The 21097-nt window shown below is 45.7% G+C and overlaps 1 protein-coding gene across 1 annotated transcript; it reads left to right on the top strand.

Moving 5' to 3' along the window:
* Nucleotides 1-14419: 14419 nt before the first annotated feature.
* On the top strand, nt 14420-18349 carry LOC311125260 (uncharacterized protein). The gene is made up of 5 exons (XM_084199310.1): nt 14420-14775; nt 15347-15412; nt 15937-16090; nt 16658-16945; nt 17068-18349. Exons 2-5 carry the CDS (start codon nt 15370-15372, stop codon nt 17408-17410), a joined length of 828 nt encoding a protein of 275 aa, XP_084055436.1. The 5' UTR covers nt 14420-14775; nt 15347-15369; the 3' UTR covers nt 17411-18349.
* Nucleotides 18350-21097: the final 2748 nt, after the last annotated feature.

Here is a 21097-nt window from a genome sequence, read left to right as displayed (position 1 = left end):
AAATAACCTATGCTTAGTCTAATACAGTTACAACTAAAAGATTCCTAAAACAATTTAGTCCAATCAACGTAAGCTAAATATCATGTGGCTGTCCATGGTTCTGATTTCTGTGTGTGCGTGTGTGCATGTGTGTATGTGTGTGTGTGTGTAAGTAGAAAAAACCTATTCACTCACCCTACTTAAAGAGAAACGCCAATGTCATCCTCCACTCTTTCATGTTGCCGAAACGGTCTATAACTGTCATACAGTACACACTCTTAGTTTTTGTTGTCCTAGGCTACCTGGCTAAAATGCTTGCTCGCTAGCCTAACTTCCTTTCATGGGCAACGATTAGCCAGTTAGTTAACATTAGCCTACTACATCTACTGTTGCTACATATTGAACTTCCATCCTCTCAGGCCAGGGGCACAATGTATGAATTAATGGTTGGATCAGAATATCCGTTATAATCATTGGCCAGTACGGAGAAGTCCATCCATGGCTTATTTAGGATAGGGCCAATTTTAGCTAGCTAGCCACCGGAGGACAACAATACAACGAGATGCAACAATTCTTTTTTTCTGTCAATGACAGAATGATGTGATTGGTGTGAATCCAAATCCAAATTGGCTTCCCTGACACTTTTTTTTTGGTGCGCCAGGACCATTCACAGTTGATTTCACTCAGTTTAGCTCAACGCTGATTGGCTATTATGGTATAATTTTTTTGTCAAGGGAGGCCAAATGCTCGCTAGTTTCCCTTGCATTCAATGCGGCAACAATATCATACTCTTTTTGACCAGACACATTAGATAGATGGGCTACACAGACAGAGGGGCGCTGTTTTGCTCGCTCGGATGCTTTCTCCGGTGAGATCCATTCAGCCTCTTGCGAATTGAAGGAAAATTATTACATTTACATTTTAGTCATTTAGCAGACGCTCTTATCCAGAGCGACTTACAGTTACTGAATACATTTTTTTTTTTTTATACTGGCCCCCCGTGGGAATCGAACCCACAACCCTGGCGTTGCAAACGCCATGCTCTATCAACTGAGCTACATCCCTGCCGGCCATTCCCTCCCCTACCCTGGACGACGCTGGGCCAATTGTGTGCCGCCCATGAGTCTCCCGGTCGCGGCCGGCTGCGACAGAGCCTGGATTCAAACCAGGATCTCTAGTGGCACAGTGATGCAGTGCCTTAGACCACTGCGCCACTCAGGAGACCGATGAAACACAGAGAGACGAAAGATCAATTATTGTTTATGTTTTATTATTTTTTTATTTGTACATTTTTTGGGGAAGCCTGGCTTCCCTTGGCATCCATGAATACATACCACTGGCAATAGTTTGCTTGCTCCTTCACCATAGTTTTAGAATGAATGCCATCTAGTGGCAATGCATTGTCAATTCAGGGAATTATAAAGCCCTGTGCAATGATGGTGATTTACTGACCTTTTCACAGAAATCAGAAAATAGCCATAAATACAAGGACCTGACAAACACTCATGTACCGCTCGCTCTCACCCCCCCAACATAGTCCTGTAATATTATCTGAATTCCTATCACACCCCACACCCCACAATCCCAAACCCCCTCCAGAGGTGGGTATGGAGCATGTTCAGAGCTGTCTCTGCATGTCTGATGATGTACCTGTATCACCCATCCTCCCCCTCTCACTCCCCGGCTCTGCCAGGGCTCTCCCACACCGCCTCACCCAGAGGTAAACAACATTCCTTGGCTCTGCCCCCAACTACCACTGGCACCAGTAACCGTTAACCCTGCTGGGTTAGCCTGGTACTTCCTTTGTTCAACATCATTACATTATCAACCTAATATAAATGACCTGTAAAACGCTTTCTACTGGCCATACTGTTAACCCTCCAAACACTGTTAGACAAGCATATTCTTTGCTTACTGTTACCTGCATTAGGCTGCAGAACCGTATGTCCATAAAACACCTCTGTTAGAACAGGGAACATGACAACTCAACATAAACCAAAAGTGGATGTTGATTTAGATCTTTGGCCGGTAGGAAGACTGTAAAACAAATCTCTGAGATCTGCCTTATGTCACAGGGGTTCTGTAATGATAGACTAAATAGAGGACCTACAGCTAAGCCTACAATGAACTGGCAAATGGCTAATAGATAAGAACAAGAGACGAGACAACTAAGGAAATGGTCCTTACAGTGTTCCTTATGTTCCTTGGAGCAGCATTTTTACATAGTGAACTGTGTTTGATTTATGGTCCTTGTTGTTTGCTAGTGAACAGACTGTATTTCTATGTAAAAAGGCCATTGGAGGTGAGGTCACCCTATTATTCGGTGCAAGTTGCCACCAGTCAGCTAAGTAAGCAAAATCAGTGAGTCAGAAGCAGATGACTGACCACACACACATGGAGAATAGAATCAAACCTAGATTCAAAACTGGGCCCAGCTGAGCGGCCTTTAGCCAAGGAACAGCCAGTTGTGGTGACTCATGTGAAGTTAGAGGTGAGAGGTCTCACTCTGACCAGAGGTGACCAACTAACCACAGACCACAGTCCTCCAGCTCCCGTCACACCACTCCTGACTCCAAGATGAGCTGGCTGGGGTTATGAGAGTTCACTGCTCACCGACAACCTCTCACACACTGCCCTGGTAGACGCATATTACCACATCACCCATTCTTACAATGAGAGGGAACAAAGATATATATATTTTTAGGACAAGAGGAAGTTGCTTCTGTTACAGAACTCTGTAGACGTCTGTCGGTCTGTCTGTCAGTCTGTCTGTCTACAGCTAGTTATACTGTACCATCGTTCTTCTTACTCTCTCTGTCTCTGTCTCTGTCTCTGTCTCTGTCTCTGTCTCTCTCTCTCTCTCGCTCTCTCTCTCTCTCTCTCTCTCTCTCTCTCTCTCTCTCTCTCTCTCTCTCTCTCTCTCTCTCTCTCTCTCTCTCTCTCTCTCTCTCACTTCCCTCTCATTCTGTCTCTCCCTGTTTCTATGACCCCAGTGATCACTCCTTGAAAGCCATTACAACAGCTCTACTGCTCTACTCTTCATAACAGCTGTGCTGCTATCCCTGTCCCTCGTGGTCCCAGCTTTAGTAGGACACGTCTGTCTGTCCCAGCAGGGAGAGCAGCAGTAGGTAGGGTACTGAGTTCAGCCCAGGCTGAGACATTTAAATACAAAGAGTGAACCAAATCACAATCAAATCAAATCAAATTGTATTTGTCACATGCTTCGTAAACAACAGGTGTAGACTAACAGTGAAATGCGTATGGGCCCTTCCCAACAATGCAGAGAGAGTATAGAAAAATAATAACACAAGGAATAAATACACAATGAGTAACGATAACTTGGATATATACACGGGATACCAGTACCGAGTCCATGTGCAGGGGTACGAGGTAATTAAGGTAGATATGTACATATAGGTAGGGATAAAGTGACTCGGCCACAGGATAGTAAATAAACAGTAGCAGCAGCGTATGTGATGAGTCAAAAGAGTTAGTGCAAAAAGGGTCAGTGCAGATAGTCCGGGTAGCTATTTGGTTAACTATTTACATTTTTGTCATTTACATACCAACTGAGCTACATTCCTGCCAGCCATTCCCTCCCCTAGACCAATTGTGCGTCGCCCCATGGGTCTCCCGGTCGCAGCCAGCTACAACAGTGCCTGGATTCGAACCAGGATCTCTAGTGGCACAGCGATGCAGTGCCTTAGACCACTGCGCCACTCGGGAGGTTATTTAGTAGAGAGAGAACAGTCTATGACTTGGGTAGCTGGAGTCTTTGACAATTTTTAGGACCTTCCTCTGGCACCGCCTGGTATAGAGGTCCTGGATGGTAGGGAGCTCGGCCCCAATGATGTACTGGGCTGCACGCACTACCCTCTGTATCGCCTTGCGGTCGGATGTCATGCAGTTGCCATACCAAGCGGTGATGTCCACCAGTCAAGATGCTCTCAATGGTGAAGCTGTAGAACATTTTGAGGATCTAAGGGCCCATGCCAAATCTTTTCAGCCTCCTGGGGGGGAAGAGGCTTTCTTCACAACCGTGTTGGTGTGTGTGGACCATGATAATTCCTTAGTGATGTGGACACCGAGGAACTAGAAGCTCTCGACCCGCTCCACTACGGCACCGTCGATGTGGATGGGAGCGTGCTCAGCCCTCCGTTTCCTGTAGTCCACGATCATCTCCTTTGTCTTGCTGACATTGAGGAAGAGGTTGTTGTCCTGGCACCACACTGCCAGGTCACTGACCTCCTCCCTATAGGCTGTCTTCTCGTCGTCGGTGATCAGGCCAACCACCGTTGTGTCGTCAGCAAACTTAATGATGGTATTGGAGTCGTGCGTGGTCACGCAGTCATGTGGGAACAGGGAGAACAGGAGGGGACAAAGCAGGCACCCCTGAGAGGCCCCCGTGTTGAGGGTCAGCATGGCGGCTGTGTTGTTGCCTACCCTCACCACCTGGGGGCGGCCCATCAGGAAGTCCAGGATCTAGTTGCAATAGAGATTGTGTCATCTGTGGATCTGTTGGGGCGGTATGCAAATTGGATTGGGTCCAGTGTGTCTGGGATGATGGTGTTGATGTGAGCCATGACCAGCGTTTCAAAGCATTTCATGGCTACAGAAGTGAGTGCTACGGGGCAATAGTTGGGTAGAAAGGTTACCTTGGCATTCTTGGGCACAGGGTCTATGGTGGTCTGCATGAAACATGTAAGTATTAGATAATGGGTCAGAGAGAGGTTCAAAATGTCAGTGAAGATACTTGCCAGCTGTTCAGCGCATGCTCTGAGTACACATCCTGGTAATCCGTCTGACCCCGCGGCCTTGTGAATGTAAACCTGTTAAAGGTCTTACTCACATTGGCTACAGAGAGCGAGATCACACAGTCGTCCGGAACAGCTGGTGCTCTTATGCATGGTTCAGTGTTGCTTGCGTCGAAAGCGAGCGTAGAAGGAATTTAGCTGGTCTGGTAAACTCAAGTCACTGGGCAGCTCACGGCTGGGTTTCCCTTTGTAATCCAACAACCCTAGGAGCCTGTTGGAACAACTATAAAAACCCAATTCAATGTTGTTCCCACATTAAATGTAGGAGAAGAATAACTCCAGAGGCCGATCAGATATCACAAAAGGATTGCGTGACAACAGATTGTGAGGTTGTTTGGATTAAATTACTTCAGTAATCCTCTGACTGTGTGCTGAATAGGACTGGACTTGTCATGCCGCTGAATGCCCACTTTTCCCATGTGACACACCCATACTGTGACATAGAGTATTTGAAGCATGTGGAATTCTATGCATCAAACTGAGAGACATTGTAAACATCTGATGGGTCATTTGATTTTATGTTATATATTTTTTATCCTGTCAAATAATGTGTAAACTAAGATGGTAAAAATGAATTAAAATGTTTCCTCAAATTGCTTGTAGTCAGAAGAGAGCACATGCACTGCAGTGGCTGTGTATCTCAAGATATGCTAGCTGGCTAGATATATACATATCCATTCCGACCAATCAGTGAAGAGATAGTAGTTGACTCCTGGAGGTTATCTCATACTATCAGGCTCTGAACAAACCAATCAATTCCATTTTGTGTTTCTTGGGAGAAGGCTTCTTGTGAATACAACACAGAGAGGAATGTCTAGTATTGACAGCAGAGGTAGCGTACCTGCTGGACCATTCTGGGTAAAGGCCATCAGTACTGCTGGAATCAGTAGTGGGGCTGATACAGTGGCTTGCGAAAGTATTCACCCCCCTTGGCATTTTTCCTATTTTGTTGCCTTACAAGCAGGAATTAAAATTGATTTGTTGGGGGTTTGTATCATTTGATTTACACAACATGCCTACCACTTTGAAGATGCAAAATATTTTGTTATTGTGAAACAAACAACAAATAAGACAAAAAAACTGAAAACTTGAGGATGCATAACTATTCACCCCCCAAAGTCAATACTTTGTAGAGCTACCTTTTGCAGCAATTACAGCTGCAAGTCTCTAGGGGTATCTCTATAAGCTTTGCACATCTAGCCACTGTGATTTTTGCCCATTCTTCAAGACAAAACTGCTCCAGCTCCTTCAAGTTGGATGGGTTCCGCTAGTGTACAGCAATCTTTAAGTCATACCACAGATTCTCAATTGGATTGAGGTCTGGTCTTTGACTAGGCCATTCCAAGATATTTAAATGTTTCCCCTTAAACCACTCGAGTGTTGCTTTAGCAGTATGCTTAGGGTTATTGCGTTGCTGGAAGGTGAACCTTCGTCCCAGACTCAAATCTCTGGAAGACTGAAACAGGTTTCCCTCAAGAATTTCCCTGTATTTAGCGCCATCCATCATTCCTTCAATTCTGACCAGTTTCCCAGTCCCTGCTGATGAAAAACATCCCCACAGCATGATGCAGCCACCACCATGCTTCACTGTGGGGATGGTGTTCTCGGGGTGATGAACGGTGTTGGGTTTGCACCAGACATAGCGTTTTCCTTGATGGACAAAAAGCTCAATTTTCATCTCATCTGACCAGAGTACCTTCTTCCATATGTTTGGGGAGTCTCCCACATGCCTTTTGGCGAACACCAAACGTATTTGCTTATTTTTTTCTTTAAGCAATGGCTTTTTTCTGGCCACTCTTCCGTAAAGCCCGGCTCTGTGGAGGGTACGGTTTAAAGTGGTCCTATGGACAGATACTCCAATCTCCGCTGTGGAGCTTTGCAGCTCCTTCAGGGTTATCTTTGGTCTCTTTGTTGCCTCTCTGATTAATGCCCTCCTTGCCTGGTCCATGAGTTTTGGTGGGCGGCCCTCTCTTGGCAGGTTTGTTGTGGTGCCATATTCTTTCCATTTTTTAATAATGGATTTAATTGTGCTCCATGGGATGTTCAAAGTTTCGGACATTTTTTTATAACCAAACCCTGATCTGTATTTCTCCACATCTTTGTCCCTGACCTGTTTGGAAAGCTCCTTGGTCTTCATGGTGCCGCTTGCTTGGTGGTGCCCCTTGCTTAGTGGTGTTGCAGACTCTGGGGCCTTTCAGAACACGTGTATATATACTGAGATCATGTGACACTTAGATTGCACACAGGTGGACTTTATTTAACTAATTATGTGACTTCTGAAGGTAATTGGTTGCATCAGATCTTATTTAGGGGCTTCATAGCAAAGGGGGTGAATACATATGCATGCACCACTTTTCCGTTATTTATTTTTTAGAATTTTTTGAAATAAGTTATTTTTTTCACTTCACCAATTTGGACTATTTTGTGTATGTCCATTACATGAAATCCAAATAAAAATCCATTTAAATTACAGGTTGTAATGCAACAAAATAGGAAAAACGCCAAGGGGGATGAATACTTTTGCAAGGCACAGTAACAAGGCCTATATATGGCCAGCATTACACAGACAGTCAAAGGTATAGACTGTCATTACCTGAGTATAACAATGACTCAACAGAAGATTCATCATTATGAAAGCTCTGTTGTTGTTCCACTGGGGCTTTCCAGAACCCCTTACAAGACCCAAGATGTTAACGTTCACATTCACCACACATCACCGTCTCTAACCAAGCCTTAACTATGCTTAGATATTACTACGCCAGACTAAATGAAACTATTCAGGACAAATCCGATCCATGAGATGAACAAGCAATACCTTGATGTACTTCCATTGTATTCATCAGTTGTGTAAAGTACTTAAGTAAAAATACTTTAAAGTACTACTTAAGTAGTTTTTTGGGGTTATCTGTACTTTACTTTACTATTTATATTTTGACAACTTTTACTTTTACTTCACACATTCCTAAAGAAAATAATGTACTTTTTACTCCATACATTTTCCCTGAAACCCAAAAGTACTCATTACATTTTGAATGCTTAGCAGTACAGGAAAATGGTCCAGTTCACGCACTTATCAAGAGAACATCCCTGGTCGCCCCTACTGCCTCTGATATGGCAGACTCACTAAAAACACATGCTTCGTTTGTAAATGATGTCTGAGTGAGGTCCTCCGCGTTCGTCAACGTCTAGTTCTTCCCCAAGGGGCATCACCCTCAACGAGCGGAGGATCCTCTACCATGAGTTGACCCAGCGAGCCAGCACCCCAGCCCATTCAGCACTCTGCCCAGGTCAGCGATGCTCATTTGTCCCTTCCAGACAAATATGACGGGACTCCATCCAAATGCCGTGGCTTCCTCCTCCAGTGCTCCCTCTATTTTTCTCATCAAACTGGAGCCCCCACCACCGAGAGGTCCAGGGTTGCCACGGTTATTTCCCTGTTGACCGGCGGGCGTTGGAATGGGCTATGGCCATCTGGGAGAGAGGAGAGGAGGAGCTGGGTTCCTATGGGAGGTTCATGGCTCTGTTCAGAGGAGTCTTCGATCATCCACCGGAGGGCAAAGAGGGGGGTGAGCGCCTACTCCAACTACAGCAGGAGGACCAGACCGCTGCGGAGTACGGCCTCACCTTTCGTACAGTGGCAGCATCCAGCGGATGGAATGAGCCGGTGCTCCGCACTTTATTCAGAAGAGGATTGCGTGAAGAGGTCCAGACGGAGCTGGCATGCCGAGACGACACCCTCTCATTGGATGCACTCTTTACGATGGCCATCCATCTGGATAACCTCCTTCGGGAGCACCGGCACTCCCATCGCCTCTCTCCCTCCTTTGTTGACCAATCTGAGACATTCTGAACCGATGGAGGTAGGGGCCACACGCCTCCCCGCGGCTGAGCGACGCTGTCGGAGACAGCTGGGGCTCTGTCCCTATTGTGGCCAGGAGGGACACCAGCTTCAACGGTGTCCGCTACGTTCTAACCCGAGAGTCACTAGAGCAGAGGGATGGTCCAGTGATCAGCCGTCTCCTGGGGTAGGTGTGAATATTCCATCATCTTCACTCTCCACCAAACCCTTTTTAGTACCGATTTCACTAGCTGGCTGTCCCTCATGTGTTGTTTCCACAGCTCTATGTGGACTCTGGTGCCGCTGAGAATTTTATTGACTAGGCCCTTGCCTCCTTCCTGAACAAAACATCATACCCACTTTCCTCTCCATTTCCAGTTCAAGCACTCGATAACCGACCACTTGGATCTGGCACAGTCACACACAACACAGCACCACTCACCATTACCGTGGGACCTCTGCACCATGAAAGCCTCCACTTCCTCATCACCCAAGCACCCATACACAAAGTCCACAGGCTCCATCGTCACGACCCCACCATCTTCTCGCCAAGGATGGAGATTACGGCCTGGGCACTCGGATGCCGGAAGACCTGCTTTCCCTTACCCTGTGGTTCCACATCAGTTGAGAGTCCTGTGGTTGCCATCCAGGCCAACATCCCTGAGGTTTACCAGGATCTCCAGGAGGTTTTCGCCACCTGTCTCCCTCCTCATCGCCCCTGGGACTGTGCCCTCAACCTGCTAACAGACTCTGCGCAGCCGCATCTACCCCCTGTCGGTGGCTGAAACCAAGGCTATGGAGGAGTACATCCAGGAGGCTCTCCAACAGGGTTTCATCCGCCCATCCACCTACCCTGCGTTGGCTGGTTTCTTCTTCGTGGCCAAGAAGGAGGGGGGTCTTCGTCCGTGTATTGACTACTCCCATTGGTGCCGGCCGCCATTGAACAGCTACGCGGGGCCCAGTTTCTTACCAAGCTGGACCTGCGGAGTGCCTACAATTTGATCCGCATCCGGGAGGGGGATGAATGGAAGACGGCCTTCAGCACGGTGTCTGGGCACTACGAGTACTTGGTGATGCCTTATGGTTTAGCCAGTGCTCTGTCGGTGTCCCAAGCATTCGTGAACTAATGTTTCGGGACATGCTTGGGCACCAGGAGGTTGTGTATATCGACGACATCCTGATCTACTCAGCCACCTTGGAGGAGCACATCGCCCACGTCCGGATAGTCCTGGGACGCCTCCTGGAGAATCATATGTACGTCAAAGCGGAGAAGTTCCATCGGGTCGCTGTCTCCTTCTTGGGATATCGGATCAGCCCACAGGGGGTGGTTATGGAGGAAAGGAAGGTAGATGGGGTCAGGTCATGGCCAGTCCAACCACCATAAAGGGACTACAACGGTTTTTGGGGTTTGCCAACTTTTACCACCGCTTCATCAGAAACTTCAGCTCCATCGCCTCTCCTCAAAGGTGGTCCCCATAAGTTGGCATGGAATCCTGCAGCTGAGGCCTTCTGCCTGCTGAAGGGGTGTTTCACCTCCGCCCCGTTGCTGAAACACCCAGACCCTACGCTGCCCTTCGTGGTGGAGGTGGACACCTCAGACGTGGACGTGGGAGCCGTCCGGTCACAACGTCAAGGTAATCCACAAAAACTGTATCCTTGTACATAATACTGTAAAAAACTGTGCCCTGCAGAAAGGAACTATGACGTCGGTGATTGGGAGCTCCTGGCGGTGAAGTTGCCATTAGAGGAGTGGAGACACTGGCTGGAGGGCGCCACGGACCCGTTTCTCATCCTCACCGACCATCGGAGCTTGAAGTACATACGGACAGCGAGGCGGCTGAACCCGCACCAAGCAAGGTGGGCCCTTTTCTTTACTAGATTCAACTTCTCCTTGTCATACCGCCCAGGTTCAAAGAACATCAAAGCCGATGCCCTGTCCCATCTCCACGATTCGGGAGAGGTCCCTGTCCTGAGTGGTCCCATCATACCGCCCTCCCGACTCGTTGCCCCCGTGCTCTGGGACATAGACGTGGACATCCGCCAGGCTCTGGAGAGGGAACCTGCACCGGCTACCTGTCCTCTGGCACGCACCTACGTTCCCACTGAGGTAAGGGATCGGCTTTTGACCTGGGCGCACACATCCCTTGCCACTGGACACCCAGGTATCACCCGCACCACTCAATCCATCTCCGTTAAGTACTGGTGGCCCACCTTGGCGCAGGACGTTGCCCGCTACGTCAACTCCAGCACTGTATGTGCCCAAATCAAGTCTCCCCGGAACGCTCCAGCAAGGAAACTCCCCCGTTCCTCAGCATCCTTGGACCCATCTGTCGATAGATTTTGTCACTGATCTTCCCCTGTCTAATGGTTTCACCACTGTTGTGGACAGATTCTCCTAATCCTGCCATTTTATCCCTCTCCCTGCTCCCTACCGCTCTCCAGATCGCTGAGGCACTGTTCCAGCAGGTGCTTTGGCAAAGTGGGCAGGGTTATATCTGGCCCGGTTGGCCCTGTCTGGGGGTATCGTCGGACGGGGCCACAATTTTCTATTAAGGTATCTTTACTTTTACTAAAGTATGACAATTGGTTACTTTTGATCAAGAAGAGTAATATGCAGATGCACAGATGGAATGACTATCCTTTCACAAATAACATCAGTTCTGACCTTTGTTTGACTCCTAAGATGATAATTATACACAAGTGTCATGGATTTTTTTATTTTATTTTTGCATATGCCAACTCCCCCTGAGACGCCTGCAAGGAGTGGGGCCAGGGTCACCATTGTACAGCGCCTCTGGAGCAATTAGGGTTAAGTGCCTTGCTCAAGGGCACAGGGAGATTTTTCACCTTGTCGGCTCCGGTATTTGAACCAGCAACTTTTCAGTTACTGGCCCAAAGCTCTGACCTCGAGATAGATGTCCAACAATACATGAACTGTGACTAGACCTAACAAAGGAGAATTAGAGAGCTACATTTGGGTGTGTGAGTTGAACTCATATGGGTCAGTTGGAGTCAGCACTTTCTGTCTTTTTTTGTCATTGTCTCAGTTCCTTACAGTCTTTGAACAATAAAGCTAGCTCTGTCAAACCCTTATCTTGAGTGAGTTATCTTGAGGTTATAATATGCAAATTTTCTACAGTATCTCATTTTTACCTCGGTTACAGGGGGGAAAAAACATACAAAACTGAAAAACACATTTTTCTTTCATTGGACAAAGGCCTATCCCAACTAACCTCAGTCTGATTATGTACTTTTAACTCATGTGATGTATGAAATGTCTTTGTTGCCACTCTTTCTCTCTATTCCGCCCACTCATAATCCTTCCTACTGCACCCCAGCTCTATCCCCAAGCCCAGACATGTCCCTGAAAACAGCCGTATCTCCTACTCCTATCTTGTTTTTCACTGATCACTGCTTGTCACCCTGGGGAGTTATTGTTTTGAGGAAATAACAGATGTTACAGTGCCTTCAGAAAGTATTCATACCCCTTGACTTATTCCACACTTTGTTGTGTTCAAAATTAATTCAAAATGGATTAAATAGATTTTTCTCTCACCCATCTACACACAATACCCCATAATGACAAAGTGAAAACCTGTTTTTTTTTTCTAAATTTTGCAAATGTATTAAATGAAATACAGATATCTTATTTACATAAGTATTCACACCCCTGGGTCAATACTTTGTCGAGGCACTTTGGCAGTGATTACAGCTGTGAGTCTTTCTGGGTAAGTCTAAGAGCTTTCTACACATGGATTGTGGAACATTTGCTCTGTCAAATTGGTTGTTGATTATTTTCAGGTAATTTCATAGATGTTCAAGTCAATGTAGCCCTTTCCTGCAGTCAAATGACCAAATCGGCCCGTAGTAGCCTCATGGGTGGAATGTTATATTTTTCATAATTTCATGTTTTTTTTTTTTTTACAGAAATACCTTATTAACATAAGTATTCAGAACCTTTGCTATGAGACTCAAAATTGAGCTCAGGTGCATCCTGTTTCCATTGATCATCCTTGATGTTTTGCAGTATTACTTTAGTGCCTTGTTGCAAACAGGATGCATGTTTTGGAACATTTTTATTCTGTACAGGCTTTCTTCTTTTCCCGCTGTCATTTAGGTTAGTATTGTGGAGTAACTACAAAGTTGTTGATCCATCCTCAGTTTTCTCCTAGCACAGCCATTAAACTCTGTAACTGTTTTAAAGTCACCATTGGCCTTATGGTGAAATCCCTGAGCAGTTTCCTTCCTCTCCGGCAACTGAGTTAGGAAGGACACCTGTATCTTTGTAATGACTGGGTGTATCGATAAACCATCCAAAGTGTAATCAATAACTTCACCATGCTCAAAGGGATATTCAATGTCTGCTTTTCTTGTTTTTACCCATCTATCAATAGGTGCCATTATTTGTGAGGCATAGGAAAACATCCCTGGTCTTTGTGGTTGAATGTGTGTTTGAAATCCACTGCTCGACTGAGGTACTTTACAGATAATTGTACAGTGCCTTCGGAAAGTATTCAGACCCCCCCAACAAAGTACTGAGTAAAGGGTCTGAACACTTATGTAAATGTGATATTTCCATTTTTTTTATAAATTTGCAAACATTTCTAAAAACCTGTTTTTTCTTTGTCATTATGGGGTATTGTGTGTAGATTGATGAGGGGGGAAAAACAATTTAATCAATTTTAGAATAAAGCAATAACGTAACAAAGTGGAAAAAATCAAGGGGTCCGAATACTTTCCGAAGGCACTGTATATGTGGGGTACATAGATGTGTTTAACATCATTCAAAAATCATGTTAAACACTATTATTGCACGCCGAGTGAGTCCATGCAACTTATTATCTGACTTGTTAAGCATATTCTTACTCCTGAACTTATTTAGGCTTGCCATAACAAATGGGGTTGAATATTTACTGACTTAAGACATTCCGTTTTTCATTTTAAATCAATTTAGACACATTTTTCAAAACATTATTACACGTTTACATTTTGGGGTATTGTGTGAATGCCAATGACAAAAAATCCTCAATTTAATCAATTTTATATTCGCTGTAACACAACAAAATGTGGAAAAAGTCAAGGGGTGTGAATACTTTCCGAAGGCACTGTATATGACTGATCCTAGTTGGATTGTGAATAGTGAACGGTATCATTCGTGTTATTCTGGTAGAAAATGTTCCATGGGTCATGGGTTCAACATCATGTAGACTACTTACCCAGTCTGGTCATTGTGGAGACAGTGCCTTTCAAATGCATTTGATTGGTGACCATCATGCATTCAAATAGCCCAGTGTAAATGAATGAAGACTGATGGTGAGTGGTGGCAGGGGGTAGCTGTTGATACACTGATACCATGATTAAATATAAACTGATTAAAATGCATTGAAGACCATTGGAGCTGCCTGACAGATTCCTGGCACCAGCAGTAGATTATAATTGTCCAAAGAATTGTTCTCTGAGACATTTAACATTTCATTGCATTCCCAAAACGGATTACATAAAACACACCTGAAAAAGCCAAAGACCAAGAAGGCAGTTTATAAAGAAATTGAATGAGACACAATCCCATCTAATTTTACATGTTTAGTCATTTAGCAGACGCTCTTATCCAGAGCGACTTACAGTTAGTGAGTGCATACAATTTTTTTTTTTTATACTGTCCCCCCGTGGGAATCGAACCCACAACCCTGGCGTTGCAAACGCCATGCTCTACCAACTGAGCTACATTCCTGCCGGCCATTCCCTCCCCTACCCTGGACGACGCTGGGCCAATTGTGAGCCGCCCCATGGGTCTCCCGGTCACGGCCGGCTACGACAGAGCCTGGATTCGATAAGCAGAGTTCTTTAAACGAGTTTCCTTGTTTGAAATAGCCTACACGTTTTTTCATAGAAGCACAAACTATTTTCGTTGACGTACATCATAAACTATATATTGCACAATCACCATTTAGCCAACAACAAATCAAAGAGATGAGAACTTCGAACGCGGAGTGGCACATCGCGTGGAACGAACCATGAGCGGAGCCGCACATCATCACATGCGCGCGCTCTCTCAGCCCCAGCGACAGGCGCGCGGCCGTCCCAGGACAGTATAAAATGCCCCGCGAACAGTCCATAGAGCACGGAAGGAACTGGATTTCTTAGGTGAGTGAGGGATGGGGACAACTGATGGGGACCATACAGGCTACAAACGCGCTTTAGTCATGAGTGAAATACATAATTTTTAGTAGAAACATAAAGCATCTCTAAGTAGGCTAGATTTGATACCGAGATAGTGGCTACTTATAAATTATTGCATTAGGTTAGGTTGCTGTAGCCCACACGTTGGCACTGAAAAGCAAGTCATTTATCTTCTTATTATAGTGTGCAGATTAATCAGACCAAATGTATGGTAAAACTGTTAAGAAGAGCGTCATTGTAGGGGAAACAGAAAATGATAATGGAGAACAAAGTTAGTTTATAGCATAATGACTGGATTTAAAGTTGAATCTAAAACGTTTAATTGCTTAGAACTAGTTTAGTTGCTATTCTATGAAAGGTTACTTTTCCTATTTATTCGATTGGCTCACAATAGTATTCTACTTTATTCCCCCAAAAAATATTCTGCCAATTATTCCAATGATTTACCATTGTATCTTTGTATGTTGTTGTAGTTATTTTCTATAGCTTTGATAGACAACCACTGTCTGACATGGGTCTATGTCTGTTTTCATAGGTGTATCTGTCTGTCAATCAATCATGAAGGCTGTGGCAATAATCCTTGCTCTGACAGTCATCTCTGGTAAGCCTGGGTTTACACTGGTCCCTTTTGACACTGTTATCAATATATACAGTGCCTTGCAAAAGTATTCATACCCCTTGGATTTCTTCAAATTGTGTTAGAAAGTGGGCTTAAAATGGATTTCATTGTAATTCTTTACAATTAACTACTATATTTTATAAATGTTTTATTAATCTGTAAAAAATAGTATTGGCAATAAAATTACAATTAAATACATTTTAATCCCACTTTCTAACACAATAAAATGTGAAGAAATCCAAGGGGTATGAATACTTTTGCAAGGCTAAATCCAAGGGGTATATATATTTAGTATTGGTCAACTGTATGTGCATGAATGCATTTACTTACTCCTTGCTGAAATCAGTCTTTTAGGATCAACTCTTACAATACTGTAATACTGTCTTGTATAATTAAGCTTCATACTGTACCAAGGCTCCACGCTCTCATTACCAGACTGGATTTAACCCCCCTGATGGTGTATATTATGTAAACCTCACCTCAGAGCTCTCTGTGTCTCCCTGCAGGCTGCCATGCCCGCGCTGTGCGCCAGGCAGAGGCCCCCCAGAACCGCTGGGAGGAGAACGTTGAGCGCTTCTGGACCTACGTGTCTGAAATCAACAGCAGAGCCGACGGACTGGTGGACAACCTCAAGGCCTCCCAGCTCAGCAGAGAACTCGAGTGAGTGGCGCATTGTAACACTATTTCATTCTGAAGTGATATAGGCTCATATACCTTGCTTCATCGCTCTCCATTATCACCTTGTGTGACTGTCCCTGACCTTGCTTCCCCTCTTTTCCTCTCTCCCCGTCCTCCCTCCGTCCCCCTATGTCCCTAACCATGCATCCCCTCTCTCCCCTGTCCTCCCCCTGTACATCTGTGTCCCCCTATGTCCCTGACCATGCCTCCCCTCTCTCCCCTGTCCTCCCCCCTGTCCCCCTATGTCCCTAACCATGCATCCCCTCTCTCCCCTGTCCTCCCCCTGTACATCTGTGTCCCCCTATGTCCCTGACCATGCCTCCCCTCTCTCCCCTGTCCTCCCCCCTGTCCCCGTGTCCCCCTATGTCCCTGACCATGCCTCCCCTCTCTCCCCTGTCCTCCCCCCTGTGTCCCCTAATGTCCCTGACCATGCCTCCCCTCTCTCCCCTGTCCTCCCCCCTGTACCCCTGTGTCCCTGTACGTCACTGACCATGTATCCCTCTCCCCACTGGGCATCTCTAACCATGCCTCCCTTCTCCCTGTCTGCAGCACCCTGATCACTGACACTGTGGCTGAGCTGACCGTGTACAGGGAGGACATCCAGACCAAGCTGGGGCCCTATGCCCAAGACACAGCCGGCCTGCTGGGCCAGGACCTGCAGCTTCTGACCACCAAGCTCCAGACTGACATGGTTGACGCCAAGGAGCGCAGCACACAGTACCTGGGAGAGCTCAAGACCATGATAGAGCAGAATGCTGATGATGTCCACAACCGCGGCAACACCTACATCCGCAAACTGAAGAAACGCCTTAACAAGGACACCGAGGAGATCCGCAAGTGAGTATAGATGGCAGCAGCTAATGTACTGTAACAGCTTGCTTTCCTAACAGAGAATTTCAAAATACCGTTTTAATATGTCTTCTATGTGATGCTAACCCCCTCTCCCTCTCCCTCCCCAGCACCGTAGCCACCTACCTGGGTGAGATCCAGTCCCGTACCTCCCAAAACATGGATCTCGTGAAGGAGCGTGTGGAGCCCTACGTGAGTCAGGCCCACGACACCGCCGCCGAGAGGTTGGGCAGCTTCACTGACCTTCTGAAGAACCAGGCCCAGGACCTGAGCCAGCAGGTCTCCACCCAGGCCGAAGGCATGCGCGAGCAGCTGGAGGCCACTGCCGAGGACCTGCGCACCACCCTGGAGGGCAAGATCGATGAGCTCAGCAGCCTGATCGCTCCCTACGCCGCCAAGATCCGTGAGCAGCTCCAGACCATCATGGACAAGGTCAAGGAGACCAATGCCTAAATGGACCCAGGGGAGGGAGGGGTTTGGAGGACCGGTGTCCCGCCACTACACCCCTGTTTAAGTAGGGGTGCAGGTTGTGAAGCACTGTGCCACCATTCACCTAGATACCACAGAGAGGAGGAGGGAGTGCTGTTTTCACTCTGTTGGCACTGTGTGTTTGGGGTGAGGGGGGTTGATAGAGAGAGAGGGGTGAGGAAGACAGAGCTTTGAATGGGTTTTGAGCAGACAAACACAGTCCTTTATGTTTGTTTAGGCCTCAGAAAGGCATTTACTGTTTAAATCACTTCAATCACTCTCTCGCTGTATTATCTCCTCATCCCAGAACACAAGAGCCACACTCAATACTGCCTTTCATAAACACACAAGAGGCTATTGTTTTTAACCTGCTTCGCTTGTCTTCCTCGTTATAAGTGCTCTAGATGTCTCCTCCAAAATGTTCTACTAATCTGCATCAGGTTTCTAAGGCTACTATATGGGACACAAGGGGGGGTTGAAACAGTATCTTCCAATTGTGAGCCAAATTGGCTGGGGCCCATTCCAGCGCTGTCCCTGTCCTTCATTTCAATAACTGCACTGAACTAAGACTGGGCTTATCTCCAGCACTAGCATCAGTCTTTCCAGAACCATTGGAGAAGAACCACTCTGTGCCTTGCTTGTCTATGATGCTGTATCAACACCTGCTCTGTAGGCTCTGTATTTGTTGTGATTCATATAGAAGTGTATTTACTATGACTGTGATATGATGCAAATATGACAATCAAACTAAAAGGCATACTTCACAGGGTCCATATACTACCTGTCTGTATTATTTCAGTTTGGCAAGAGTGTCTCTGCCACTTCACAATGTAACATGCCCATGCTTCTCACCATAGTACACTGTCCGTCTGGCTGACTGCAGTGTGCTACCCAGTGCTGCGTAAATAAAATATGTAAAGAGATGCTAAATTGTCAGTGTTCTTTTCTTGTCAAACATTTATACACTTTTTTCAACTTTGAAATGTCTTTATTTTTAGTTACAATGACAACTGAGGTAGTTAATATACAGTGAGGGGAAAAAAGTATTTGATCCCCCTGCTGATTTTGTATGTTTGCCCACTGACAAAGAAATTATCAGTCTATCATTTTAATGGTAGGTTTATTTGAACAGTGAGAGACAGAATAACAACCAAAAAAAAGCATATCAAAAATGTTATAAATTGATTTGCATTTTAATTAGGGAAATAAGTATTTGAACCCCTCTCAATCAGAAAGATTTCTGGCTCCCAGGTGGCTTTTATAATATGAAAAAAGGGAGTGCTCCTAATCTCAATTTGTTACCTGTATAAAAGACACCTGTCCACAGAAACAATCAATCAATCAGATTCCAAACTCTCCACCATGGCCAAGACCAAAGAGCTCTCCAAGGACGTCAGGGACAAGATTGTAGACCTACACAAGGCTGGAATGGCCTACAAACAAGACCATCGCCAAGCAGCTTGGTGAGAAGGTGACAACTTTTATTCGCAAATGGAAGAAACACAAAATAACTGTCAATCTCCCTCGGCCTGGGGCTCCATGCAAGATCTCACCTCGTGGAGTTGCAATGATCATGAGAACGGTGAGGAATCAGCCCAGAACTACACGGGAAGATCTTGTCAATGATCTCAAGGCAGCTGGGACCATAGTCACCAAGAAAACAATTGGTAACACACTACGCCGTGAAGGACTGAAATCCTGCAGCGCCCGCAAGGTCCCCCTGCTCAAGAAAGCACATATACAGGGCTGTCTGATGTTTGCCAATGAACATCTGAATGATTCAGAGGAGAACTGGGTGAAAGTGTTGTGGTCAGATGAGACCAAAATCGAGCTCTTTGGCATCAACTCAACTCGCCGTGTTTGGAGGAGGAGGAATGCTGCCTATGACCCCAAGAACACCACCCCCACCGTCAAACATGGAGGTGGAAACATTATACTTTGGCGGTGTTTTTCTGCCAAGGGGACAGGACAACTTCACCGCATCAAAGGGACGATGGACGGGGCCATGTACCGTCAAATTTTGGGTGAGAACCTCCTTCCCTCAGCCAGGGCATTGAAAATGGGTCGTGGATGGATATTCCAGCATGACAATGACCCAAAACACACGGCCAAGGCAACAAAGGTGTGGCTCAAGAAGAAGCACATTAAGGTCCTGGAGTGGCCTAGCCAGTCTCCAGACCTTAATCCCATAGAAAATCTGAGGAGGGAGCTGAACGTTCGAGTTGCCAAATGTCAGCCTTGAAACCTTAATGACTTGGAGAAGATCTGCAAAGAGGAGTGGAACAAAATCCCTCCTGAGATGTGTGCAAACCTGGTGGCCAACTACAAGAAACGTCTGACCTCTGTGATTGCCAACAAGGGTTTTGCCACCAAGTACTAAGTCATGTTTTGCAGAGGGGTCAAATACTTATTTCCCTCATTAAAATGCAAATCAATTCATAACATTTTTGACATGCGTTTTTCTGGATTTTTGTTGTTGTTATTCTGTCTCTCACTGTTCAAATAAACCTACCATTAAAATTATAGACTGATCATGTCTTTGTCAGTGGGCAAACGTACAAAATCAGCAGGGGATCAAATACTTTTTTCCCTCACTGTACCTGAATAAATGGATCTTCATCTTACAATCTATGGTTGATGAACACACAAAATCAAGACATTCCTATGCTTATAAATTCACTCTATCATGCACCAAGTTCTGATAACAATGATAAGCTGAACCAGGTTAGTTACAACTGGGGTAGCTCTCCAGGAACAGGGTTGGAGACCCCTGACATTCAGTAATTAAGTGTTGGTCTTTATAAACCACCAACAATTTAAGTTTAATTGAGATCTACGTTAGGTTATAATGTCACTTAACATCACATCTGGAGGCTCCAGAAATAGGTTGGACAGAATGTCCTCGTCATATCATGATCTATCATCTTTTCTATCATATTTTCCCATCCCCAGATCCCATGTCTTCAATCCCTAAACACCAACCCTAAACCCCCTGTAGGCAGTTCTCTACTACCTGTACACTCATAAACACACACGTTCCTTATCATACACTTTCTTCAGGCTGTTGTTATATGCATTTATAGGGATAACTTATACATGGTAAATGTGTGATGATTTGCAGTAAGAGCTTTTTTCAGGGTACCTTTCCTTCTCCCTAACCCACATTACCCCTTTCACCTTTTCTTTTAGGACCCTCCCCCCCCACCACCCCACCACCCATACACCCCTCTCCACAAACACTGTCAATTCATCTCCTAATCTGTACATTTGGTGCTTGATTGACCAAACATTAATGGGCCTTTCCACCCCTCCTGCGCTGCAGGTCTTTCTTTCTCTTTTGTCCCCTTTCCTCCCTCCTTCCATACCTCCCTCCCTCTCTCCCTCCCCGGTCCTGGCTTGTCGGGATCTGCTCTCACATTCCTTTCTCTTTATCCCAGCAGGTTTCGGGAACCATGTTTTTGTTTTCATCTACTATGTTTATAGATATTCTACCCTCCTCTCCCGTCTAAGATACACAGACATGCACGCAGATACACACACACACACAGGTACATAGGTACACAAATGCTATGATAATTGCTTTTGATGGCTCTACAGTTAGTTTTTCATGTTTGCAATTTGACTTGTAATATCGCTGACCCTGCTGCTATCTTGGACCCAGTCTGTCTTGCA

Source organism: Coregonus lavaretus, assembly GCF_964263955.1.
Source record: "Coregonus lavaretus genome assembly, contig: HAP1_SCAFFOLD_2802, whole genome shotgun sequence".
Taxonomy (NCBI): domain Eukaryota; kingdom Metazoa; phylum Chordata; class Actinopteri; order Salmoniformes; family Salmonidae; genus Coregonus; species Coregonus lavaretus.
The sequence above is the reverse complement of the archived record's forward strand: the minus strand, read 5'-3'. Positions and strand labels throughout refer to the sequence as shown.